Raw genomic sequence first — 12209 nt, 5'->3', positions numbered from 1 at the left:
GATGTAGGCCTGCAGCTGCAGCTCCAATTTGATCTCTGGTCTGTGAACTTCCATATGCCGCAGAAAGCAGGGGTTAAAAAGAGAAGAAGAAAAGAAAAAAAACGAAAAAAATATATATTCAGGAGTTTCCACCATGGCACAGTGGGTTAAGAATCAGACTGCAGTGGTTCAGGTTGCTGTGGAAGCATGGGTTTGATCCTCAGTCTGGCACAGAGGGTTGAAAGGATCCAGTGTTATCTCAGCTGTAGCTTGGATTCAGTCCCTTGCCTGGGAACTTTCATGTGCCCTGGATGCAGCAAAAAAAAAAAACAAAACAAACAAACAAACAAAAAACAACAAAGTTCATAGCAGCTTTACTTATAATAGCCAAGATATGGAAGAAGTATCTATCAGTTGATGAATGGATAAAGATGTGATGTGTTCACACACACACACAATGAAATACCATTTAGCCAAAAAAAGAATAAAATTTTGCCATTTGCAATATCAGTGCACTTGGAGGGTATATATGCTTAGTAAAAATAAGTCATATAAAGACAAATACTGTATAACTTACATAACGGAATCTAAAAAGTAAAACAGGAGTCCCCACTGTGGCGCAGCAGAAATGAATCCGACTAGTAACCATCCCTGGCCTCACTCAGTGGGTTAAGAATCCGGCGTTGCTATGAGCTGTGGTATAGGTCGAAGACATGGCTTGGATCGTTGGTTGCTGTGGCTGTGGTGTAGACTGGCAGCTGTAGCCATGATTCAACCCCTAGCTTGGGAACCTCCATATGCTGTGGGGGGCAGCCCTAAAAAGACAAAACAAAAACAAAACAAAACTAGTGATGTAACAAAAAAAAGAAACAGACTCACAGATGCAGAGAACAAACTTACCCGAGGGAAGAGGGGAGGATCAATATAGAGATAGGAGATTAAGAGGAACAAATATAAGCTAAAAGGATAAATTGTATAGCACAGGGAATATAGCCAGTATTTTAATGTAACTATAAATGGAGTATAACCTTTAAAATTTTTGACTTAACTGTGTTGTACACCAGCTATCCTCAGTATGGGAAAAAAGGAAAAATAAGAGCCTTTTCAGTAGATCATGTGCTTGCTTCTACTTTACTATTTTTCGTATATTAAGTTCCACTGAAGCTTTTTAACAAATCATCAATAAAATGCCATACATCTTGCTATTCCAAGTAAATAGCATAAACTCGCAATATACCAGATAAGACTTGGCAGCAGTTTTGTCAGAGATTCCATTTCTTCTGATGTTTTCTTAAACAACTTGCTTACTACTAGAACTTTAAAACTTTAGACCTTCTCTTATAGACCGTAGGAAATAACCTGCATTTTATTTTCAAGTCTCTGAGACCTAAAAGTTGAATTAGATGCTTTTAAAGTTGGCATTTATTATCATAACCTAAAAAGTCACTTGTTCTTTTCCCCTACCCTCCTCCCTCCCCCCTTCCTCTTCACCCTCTCTTCTCCCTTCTCCTTCCCTCCATCTCTCTTTCACTTTCTTTCTTAATATTTTAAAAGTTCAGGATTTTGTTTAGGTTTCTTAGATTCGCATTTGTAGGGCGTATATATTTATTTATTTATTTATAGTATTTAGCCCTCAAAATGAACCTTCTGTATCTTCATGTTTTAACAAGTTAAAATTGTTCATTGAGAATTTATTTTTAAATTGAAGTATAGTTGACTTACAGTATTGTGTTAGTTTCAGGTTAACTGCAAAATGATTCAGTTTATATGTGTATATATCTTTTTTTATATTATTTTCTATGGGTTCTTAAAAGATATTGACTATAGTTCCCTCTTACACAGTAAGTCCTTATTGCTTATCTATTTTATGTATAGTAGTTTACATCTGTTAATCCCATATTCCTAATTTATTCCTTTGGTAACCATAAATTTGTTTTCTATGTTTGTGAGTCTGTTTCTATTTTGTATCTAGATTCATTTGTATTACTTTTTTGGATTCCATATATAAGTAATACCACAAAATATTTTTTTTTCTCTGTCCAATTTATGTCATTTAGTATAATCTCTGGGTTCATTCATGTTGCTGCAAATGGCAATATTTCATTTCTTTTTTCTGGCTGAGTAATACTCCATTATATGTATATATGTACCACATCTTTTTAAACCAGTCATTTCTTGATGGGTACTTGGGTTGTTTCTATGTCTTGGCTGTTGTGAATAGTGCTGCTAAGAACATTGAGGTGCATGTATCTTTTCAAAGAGTCTTCGTCTTTTCTGGGTGTAGCTCATTGACAATTTAGAACTGGTAATGAAAGGTAAATAGTAGAGTAGTTGGGAGAGAAGGATGCCATTGATAACATTTATGTAGGGAGACCCTCCTTCTTTTACTTTCTTTTCTTTTTTTCTTTTTCTCTCTTTCGCTGCACCTGTGGAAGATGGAAGTTCCTGGGCCAGAGATCCAACCTACTCCACAGCAGCAAACCAAACCACTGCAGTGACAATACCAGATCCTTAACCTGCTATGCCACAGGAAACTCCCTTCTGCCTTTCTTTTAAGAAGAAATTATTCAGGGAATTCCCTTGTGGCTCAGTGGGTTAAGAATCCAGTATTGAAACTACAGTGGTTTGGGTCACTGCTGTAGCACAGACAGATTCAATCCCTGGCACAGGTTCAGTCCCTGTCCCAGGAACTTTCACGTTCTTTGGGCGTGGGCAAAAGGATTTTATTTATTTATTTATTTATTTATTTATTTATTTATTTATTTTGGTCTTTTTGCTATTTCTTGGGCCGCTCCCACGGCATATGGAGGTTGCCAGGCTAGGGGTCGAATCGGAGCTGTAGCCGCCAGCCTATGCCAGAGCCACAGCAACGTGTGATCCGAGCTGCATCTGCAACCTACACCAACCTAATGCCGGATCGTTAACCCACTGAGCAAGGCCAGGGATCGAACCCACAACCTCATGGTTCCTAGTCGGATTCGTTAACCACTGCACCACGACGGGAACTCCAAGAATTTTTTTTAAAAAGAAGAAATCATTCAAAATTCAGGTATTCAGGAAGACAGGCTGGCAGTTGTGGGGCACCTTTGAGACTCAGTAAATACATTCAGTGTCCGTGCTAGATGATGAAGTTTACAACTGGGGCTGTTTCATTCTGAGATTTTTTAATTTCTGGTGGTAAAGAAGGAAAAAGCTATTTCTCCTGCTGCCGTTCCTTCTCTGGGTAGTTTGAGACAACATGCAAAGGAAATAAGCAGAGTAGCCTAGGAAACCTTTCTTTTCCATGCTCTTGGCTCCTGCTTCTTTTATTTCTGGTGTCAGGCATTATTTGTTTTACTCAGTACTTTATTCTGGAATGACTTTTGTACTAATGATCTAGTGTCAGGTTGTTTGGGTTTGACTAATAGTAGATATTTTTGAAAATAGTGTTACATATCGTAAACATTTAGAAATACTATTCCACAACAGTTCCTTGGAGCTTTTAGTGTGCCATTTGAATGGCAGTTTTAAAAATAAGATGTGGGATTATAGAGAAGGAATTAATATACATTGTGAATCCCCAAGGAAGAAGGAAGAAGAATCACATGCCTTTTCCCACCTTATTTGAGCATGAGATACTTGGTGCATACAGAACTAGTGTTCCATAAATACACTTGGGGAAGGCTTTAGCTGAATATTAGATGTTTTCAGATAAATTATAATTATGCTTCAAAAGCTGCTTCTGAACTAGAACTTGAAAAAATAGCTATCTGTGGTCTTCACACTTTAACAAATCAGACATTTTTGTGTGTTAAATCTACTTTTTCTTTAATTTAGATTAATCTTCTTAAAGCATAGCTATCCAAACTGATAGCAACTAAATTAATGAAGCAATTTTTAAGAAAAATTCCCTTCACTTTTAGTACTTACTTATGTGAAGGAAGTTTCAGTGTTTTATTTGGATTATATTTTTTGTCATCGTTTCTTTCATTATTTTTATATATGAAGTTTTAATGTTAGTATCAGATCTTAGGTTACCAAGGCATGACCAGTTTTAGACACATTCAGGCTGCAGGGACACCTCTGTGCTGAGGCTACATGGGATGTGTATTTTATAATAGAGAGCCATGGGGTCATCTCAGTTCAGGCTAAAATAATTTTATTTATTTTTTGGGGGGGGGTCTTTTTGCTATTTATTGGGCCGTTCCCGCGGCATATGGAGGTTCCCAGGCTAGGGGTCGAATCGGAGCTGTAGCCACCAGCCTACGCCAGAGCCACAGCAACGCGGGATCAAAGCCATGTCTGTGACCTACACCATAGCTCACGGCAATGCCAGATCCTTAACCCACTGAGCAAGGCCAGGGACCGAACCCGCAACCTCATGGTTCCTAGTCGGATTCGTTAACCACTGCGCCACGGCGGGAACTCCAGGCTAAAATAATTTTAAAAAGCCACTGGTTTTTAGTTAGCTTATGTTCCTTCCATTACATTATGAACTTATCAGATCACTTTATTGCCTAGCTCCTCATGAAAGAACATTATAAGAAAGAAGTCCTGTTAAACTAGTGCTAAAATAGCAAAAACTATTGAATAAATGTAAATTACATAAATATAACAGAGAGTATCTAAATGAATAATTTGAAATTTTATTTCACTTGTTGAAAAATAAACTTTTGAGTTGTAGGGCTTAATGTGATATTTAACCAGAGTGAAAGCCAAAATTTCAGGGGTGGAAGGAAGGAGGTAGTATAATATGTCCTAACTTGAAAAAAAACATTCGCTATTGTAATTTTATACTTAAAAGTATATAGAAAATATGCTTTTATAATACCTACTATATGTCCATTTTACTCAGCACTCTATACCTAGTGTGCCCAACACAGGGCCTGACAGTAAGTATTCAATAGATACTCATTTTCTGAAATTATTGAGTAAATGGTCAAATAAAGGAGGAAAGTATATGACTTAACAAAATCTTCCTCATATTGGTGTGTTGTCAAAGTAGAGTTTGTTTTCTACTTATTGGAGATATCAAGGAGGAGAGAAGGTGAGATTTTTCATGTCTGTCAGTGGGTGATTTGAAAAGGCTGGAAAGGGAGTACCTGTCATGTCTCAGCAGAAACGAATCTGACTAGCATCCATGAGGATGCAGGTTCAATCCCAAGCCTCACTCAGTGGGTTAAGGATCTGGCGTTGCTGTGAGCTGTGGTGTAGGTCACAGACGCAGCTCGGATCTGGCATTGCTATGGGTGTAGTGTAGGCAGGCAGCTACAGCTCTCATTGGACCCCTAGCCTGGGAACCTCCATGGATGGGGCCCTAAAAGCCAAAAGAAAAAAAAAAGAAAAAAAGAAAAAAGGATGGATAGTTAGTTTAACAGGAAGAGCACTGGACTAGGTGTCTTGATTTCTCACCCCTGCCCTCCTAGCATTAATTTGTTGGATATTGTTATTCATATTACTTTAATCTTTTTTTGTTTTTCCTTTCTTTCATTTGATTAATGAGGATTGTGATACGTTCCCTGCCTTTTTACCTAGGTAGTAATGAGAATCAATAAAGAATATGTTCCCCATAGTTCTGTGGTGGCTCTGTGGGTTAAGGATCTGGCATTGTCACTGCTGTGGCACAGGTTCATTCCCTGGCATGGGAGCTTTCATACGCTACAGGAGCGACCACCAAAAAATAATACTAATAACTGTGAAGTTTAAAGTCTTATAAAATCTAAAGCCCTCTTGTGTAATTTTTTACAGGCTGCCTAAATTGTATCTCTGTGAATTCTGTCTAAAATATATGAAAAGTAGAACCATCCTGCAGCAGCACATGAAGAAATGTGGCTGGTTCCACCCTCCTGCTAATGAGATCTACAGAAAGAGTGATATTTCTGTTTTTGAGGTAAAGTAGAAAGTGTTTAATACTTGTCTTCCTGTCCATTTCAAATACAGCGCCCACCTGTACTTTATCTAATTGTGCAACTGAATTTGGGGGGAAATGTTATTTACTGCTTTTCGCTCACTCTTGAGTAATTTCAGCTGTATGAGAAGCAGAATTGGGCCAATCTAAGTGCTACGAAGTTCACAGGATTGATCTCTGAATAAATTATTCTGTATTTCATTTGAGTCACAGATATCAATTGTAATATAGCTTATGTACCACTAAGAAGGAAAAAGTACTGCTAGTTAAGATTTGTAAGACTCCATTTGATTATTAAATACCAACAGAATTTACTGACATTTAGATGTGATAATATTGTGTCTTAGAATCTATGAAATAGGGCACTTAAGTGAAGAGATTTCTACTGCTCTGTACAAAGGAATATTTCATGGAGGTATATGTAATAGCTGTAGTAAATCTTCTTATGTTTTCGTTGTGATTGTATGACCTCTGCAATGTCTGTGTTGTTAACAATGGTTTTTAAGTTCTTGATCCTCAGTTCTGTGGTTTGATTGCCAAGTATTAATTGAGTACCTGCCATGTGCTCAGGCTGGTTAATTACTGCGCTGTTGGAATTTCAAATGGTCAGGGCCTCCTCCACCTCTCACTTTCTTGATTCTCCCTCAGCCTTTATTTTAGTGACGAGTAGAGGAGCCCTTCGCCCTGTGGGGAGGGAAATTGTGTTACAGTATTGTGTACAGTACTGCTTCAGTATACCCAGGATCAAATTGCTTTCCCACTGAAGCATATATTGGTGTATACTTTATAAGAAGTAATGTGAAATTGCTTAAATTGTTGAAGAAGTTTCAGCCTTGAAATGTCTTTTGGGTCTGATGTGAGTAATCATTGGCATTTTAATGTAAGAGCAGGCTCCAGCAACACCAAGAGTACAGGGGTGTCAGGAGCAGTATAGCCTGTTGCTCCTGATCTTGGCCAACCTGAGTCCAGGAAATATTTCATTTACCAGGTTGCTGCCTAGGGAACCTGCTTGGTGCTTTTGAGAACAGTTACTAATCCCTCAAGTAGCTTTATCTGGGGGGGACATTTCATCATGGCAGTTGGGCTACATTGCTTCTAGCTGCTGGCACAGATTCAACTGTAGTATACACCTCATGTTACTTAACAGATGTATTTTAGAAGAGATTGCATTTAGACTTTTGGCTGAATTAAATACTTGCAAAAATACATCAGATCATCTTGCCATCTGAAGGATTCCTATAGTCATTTCTATTATAAAAGCAGAAAGTGGCATCACCTTCTCATTGAGCCTCTCTGGCTTTGCTGAGGTACTGTTTGATATATTCAGTTGTCTTAAAGTGGCAGTACTGTCTTCAGCCATTTCAAGAGATGGCTTATGAGTCTCTGTGTTCTGAGAGCTGGCGGCTCCACTAGGCTGGACTATGGATACTCTCAGGTGCTGGTAACCAGTGCCTGTTATTCTAGGACTCGAGACTCTGCTGACCGTTTTGTCTCTTTCTATTCCTCTAGGTTGATGGGAATGTGAGTACCATTTATTGTCAGAACCTGTGTCTCTTGGCAAAGTTGTTTCTTGACCACAAAACACTCTATTATGACGTGGAGCCATTTCTTTTTTATGTACTAACACAGAATGATGTCAAGGGCTGCCACCTTGTTGGGTACTTTTCTAAAGTAAGTATATCAGCTTAAACTGAATTTCTATGGAAATCTGTAACAGTGTTTGCTGGTTCTTACTAGGAGACACTTCAGGATGTAGCACATTCTGGGTGCCGTCAAGCTTTTGGGGAAAGGAAAACTGAAGGAGCACTGAGAAACTTAGGAGGTGCCAGCCAGTGCCTAGTAACGTTCAACAGACTGCTCTCCTGGGAGCATAAACCGCTGCTTATACTCCAGAGGGAATACCTTAAAGTGACTTATAGTCTCATGGCAATAACAGATAGAAGTTATGAGATAAACAAAGTCATTACCTTTCTGAGTTTGTTCTCAGTTTAAATCTTCCTAATTTGAATTTTAGGCATAGAGATTAAGAATGTCTAAGAAGTCATTTTTATTAAAGGATATTTTCTCTCCCTCCTTTAATTTTACATTCTCTTGGGGAGAAAAAAAATTTCTTTTGTAGTCAAACACTGTAAGAGATGTGCTTTTATTTAAGCAAGCCCATGGTAAAATCTAAGTGTGTAAAATATAAAATAGTTAAGTGAATAGTCCTAGCTTTAGATGAGTTCTGTTTGTAAGCTATTTCAGTGGTTAAAAATAACTTAAAATATTTTGCTTGATTTATAAAAAACGTATTTGTACCCACCCTGTGTAGCAACACAGTAGGAAATAAAAGCAACTTAGAAATTTTGATAAATCTTCCTGCTTCTTGGTGCCATATTGATGCACCAAGTGTAGCTTTGCAGATAGGTTGGGCTTCAGATTCCTCTGCTCATCTCAGGCATTGACATTCTGTTTTTGAGTTGCAGATGGTATTGGGTAGTGTTGTTTTATTTTATATTTTTATTCTCTTGAGATGGTTGCTTTGTGGGTAATGGCAGTTCACATTTGTGACCTAACATTGTCCTGTCTTCTCCCAGAGGAGTATTTTTTCCTTGATGTGCATTGCTATTCCCAAAGGACCAGGGCTCTGGTTTTGACTGTTAGTCTTTGTCTCTTAAAAATTAGCATTAGTGTTCAGTCTTACCAGCCTGTTGTTTTAAAACTTGCCTTCTATTTTCTCCACCAGGAAAAGCACTGCCAACAGAAATATAACGTTTCCTGTATAATGATTCTTCCCCAGTACCAACGCAAGGGCTATGGCAGGTTTCTCATCGATTTCAGTAAGGATTATAGTAACATAATTGCTCATTGTCATACTGCTGAATAGGACTTTATAGCCTAAGGCCAGGAGCATGTTTTTACTTTTGGTTAGACATGAAATATTTTAAAATAGCTAATGTTGGATATGAGCTTCTGTGTGATCTATAAGCAAATATCTTTAATTTGTAACTATTAATTTACAGTGGAATGTAGTTTTACTTTATGCAGTAATTCTGTCCCACAACAATATTAAAAACATGTATAACCTACTTAAATAGTACGAATAAAGACGTACAGCACCTGCCCTTTTTTGTTATCCAGTGTTAGAAAATGTATGCATCATTTTTTAGTTACAGGCTCTACCTTGTGGTTAAAATTTGCAGTGCGCCTTTTTTAAAAAAGTAGAAGCCAATGATGGAGTAAATAATCTGAGTTAAAAATTGAAAATAGTTTTAAAAAGATCATTGTGGAACTTGCATTTTGTTTTATACATTGATAATCTTATTTAGAGAAGTAGATGTATGCTTGGAGTAAATTGATTATTAAGTATTGGTATTCGAAGGCATATTTTCCCTCAGATAATTGCTAAAAATAATAATATTTAAAGGAATACATTCAGAAGAATAATTCAAGCTAAGGATTTTGATTCAGGCAGTTCTTGTAAATATCAGAATTAACTAGTGTTAATTCTCATGTGGACCAGTGAAGCTTATTCTGCTTTTCTGCCTGGCCATAGACTGTATTCCTGGCCATATTTTATTGCAGATATGTTCTATTGCCTTTTTTCTTTTTTTCCCCCCTAGGATTCTTTAGGATTAACCTAAAAACTGAAAGCATTCTTTTGTATTGTGCAATTCATATACAGCTGTTGCCATCTAGTGGTCCACATAAAATTGCAAGGGTGGTTTCCCCCTTTGTATATTAAATAAAAAGCATTATCATCATGATCTTATCATTGTGGCCTATTAGTATGAAGTCCCAATATTTTTTTGTCTTTTTTTTTTTTTTTTTGGCCACACCTACAGCATGTGGAGGTTCCCAGGCTAGAGGTCCAATTGGAGCTGCAGCTGCTGGCCTACACCACAGCTCACGGCAATGCTGGATCCTTAATCCACTGAGTGAGGCCATGGATTGAACCTGTCTCCTCATGGATGCCAGTTAGATTCGTTTCTGCTGTGCCATGACGGGAACTCCTGAAATCCTATTTTTAACAGTTGGAATTTTTTTGGCCACACCCACAGCATGCAGAAGTTCCCGGGCCAGAGACCAAACCCATACCACAGGTGCTACAATGCTGGATCCTTAACCCGCTGCATCACCCACGGGAATTTCCACCAGTTTGGATATTTTAATGATGTTATTTGTATTAACTTTAGACAAAGTAATACTAACTTAATGTTCAATGTATACAAACTATGGAATCTTCCTACAAATTTATTTTCAAGTGATTTTGCAATTTTTTTCTTTTTCTTGAAGGAATTTACCTTTGAAATTATAGCCTAGAATACTTGGATTGATTGTGGAAGAAGAAATTCTTATTTTTGTAAACTACTCTCTTATAGGCTTTCTGACGTATTTGTGATTTGGGGGTTTCTTTAGGTTATTTGTTATCAAAGCGTGAAGGCCAAGCAGGGTCTCCAGAGAAACCATTATCCGATCTAGGTCGTCTTTCCTACATGGCTTATTGGAAAAGTGTAATATTGGAGTGCCTTTATCACCAAAATGACAAGCAAATCAGCATTAAGAAGCTAAGCAAGCTGACTGGAATCTGCCCTCAAGACATTACTTCCACACTCCACCACCTGCGGATGCTGGACTTTCGGAGTGACCAGTGAGTATCACATCCATTTGCATACCTTCCAAATATTATTAGATCTGGCAGCCAAATTACCAATGAAGGAGCATAAACTAGTATAAGTGGTGTACTTCGTGATCCTAAGCCATCATATTCCTTTCTGTGTTTTATATTGTTGACCGTATATATTTAAAAAATTTTTTTTTCTTCCTTCTAACTTTTGGACCTAAGCTACTGAATCTCTTATTTTTACTTTATTTATTGGGAGTTCTTTCACAGTACAGGAAGTAATAACTATAGAGACCATGTCAGATAAAATACACCGGTGGTTAATTTCCATACAAATGAGACAAAATGGAATATAGATCAAAGGAAAGGTAGGTTCCCCTTTTCTAGTGTGGTTCAGAAAAGGTCACAAAGGAAAGAGGCATCTGGGCTAGGAGAGTAAAAGAGTATAGGAGAGAAGCAGAAGTTTCAGGGGTGGGAAACTTCAGGGCGGGAAACTGAGTGGCCGAAACAGCCTCAGCTATTGCGCTGGTGGAGTGTGAAGTGTGTCCAGCTTGGGGTTTCTGTGCTCCTCAGTGGTGGCGTCTCCTAGGCATGCTTTCTGTGAAACATTTGTCCTCATCTCCAGGGCTTCCTGGGGCTAGGGCCATAGTTGTCATTTAGTACTCCTTGTGCATCTTTGATCGCTATAAACTTTTCTCTGGTTTCAGATTTGTGATTATCCGCCGGGAAAAACTTATCCAGGATCACATGGCAAAGCTTCAGCTGAATCTGCGGCCCGTGGACGTAGATCCAGAATGTTTGCGCTGGACACCTGTCATAGTCTCCAACTCTGTCGTCTCAGAGGAGGAAGAGGAGGAGGAGGAGGAGGAGGAACAGGAGGAACCTCAGAGCCAGGAGGGGGAGCTGGAGCCGAGTGTAAGGGCACGAGTGGTCCCTGGTGGTGATAGAGGAGCACTCTTGTGGTTTTCATAAGTATTTGTGATGTACATAAACTGCCATCTTAAACCAGCACAGTGAGCTCACATTAGAATTCCCAAGTCTATTTCAGTGATAGGAATCTCAGGAAGATTGGATTTTGTTTACTTATTTGTATATTTTTAAGCCTTGTATCATTAGGAAACCTTCAATTTGTTATAATGTATTACTTATGAGTAAATATTTCTCATCCAAGTGCCAATAAGCAGCTATATTTGAAGCTGTATAGTAATTGAAGAATCTGAATTGAATCTAAATCTGACCACTGTTTAAAATAAAATGAAGGTACGTTTTCCTTAAAACATTAAGCAAATAATGTGAACATATGCATGTTTTCTAATAGAGCACTAAATAGTTCAGTGGGTACACAAGTGTTTTTAGCCATTAAAGGGTTAATGAGGCACTGTACTACATTGCATCGTTTTCAGTATTTTTCTTCATGTGATGCATACTTTTCTGTGTTCTTTTTTTTAAAGCAGTGCTTTCATCCTTTAAAAATCTGTGCCCTCCTTTGATAAACATGCCTCCGTTTAATGTAATTTAATTTTCAAAATAAAATTAAATATTCAGAATAAAATAAAATATTTACAGAAATTTTCTTTCATTTTTTTGAACAACCCCTTTCTCTAGTCCGTGCCCCGGAGCCATCCCCTCTCTGTTTATAAATTTTTGTTTCTGAGAAATTTCACAGACTCTCATTTAACACTTCTTGGATTATAAGGGCGATAACGTTCACTTTGTTTACTGAGGACGGTACTGCGTAGT

General features: G+C 37.9%; 1 protein-coding gene across 1 annotated transcript in view; it reads left to right on the top strand.

Moving 5' to 3' along the window:
- Window positions 1-12209, top strand: part of KAT6A (lysine acetyltransferase 6A) — a 107157-nt gene that overhangs the window by 81956 nt on the left and 12992 nt on the right. The window contains 5 exon segments of the mRNA XM_021078038.1: window positions 5707-5848; window positions 7376-7537; window positions 8592-8685; window positions 10265-10496; window positions 11177-11384. Coding sequence (XP_020933697.1) covers window positions 5707-5848; window positions 7376-7537; window positions 8592-8685; window positions 10265-10496; window positions 11177-11384 — 838 coding nt within the window.

The sequence above is a fragment of the Sus scrofa genome, chromosome 17, assembly GCF_000003025.6.
Source record: "Sus scrofa isolate TJ Tabasco breed Duroc chromosome 17, Sscrofa11.1, whole genome shotgun sequence".
In the NCBI taxonomy this organism is placed as follows: domain Eukaryota; kingdom Metazoa; phylum Chordata; class Mammalia; order Artiodactyla; family Suidae; genus Sus; species Sus scrofa.
The sequence above is the reverse complement of the archived record's forward strand: the minus strand, read 5'-3'. Positions and strand labels throughout refer to the sequence as shown.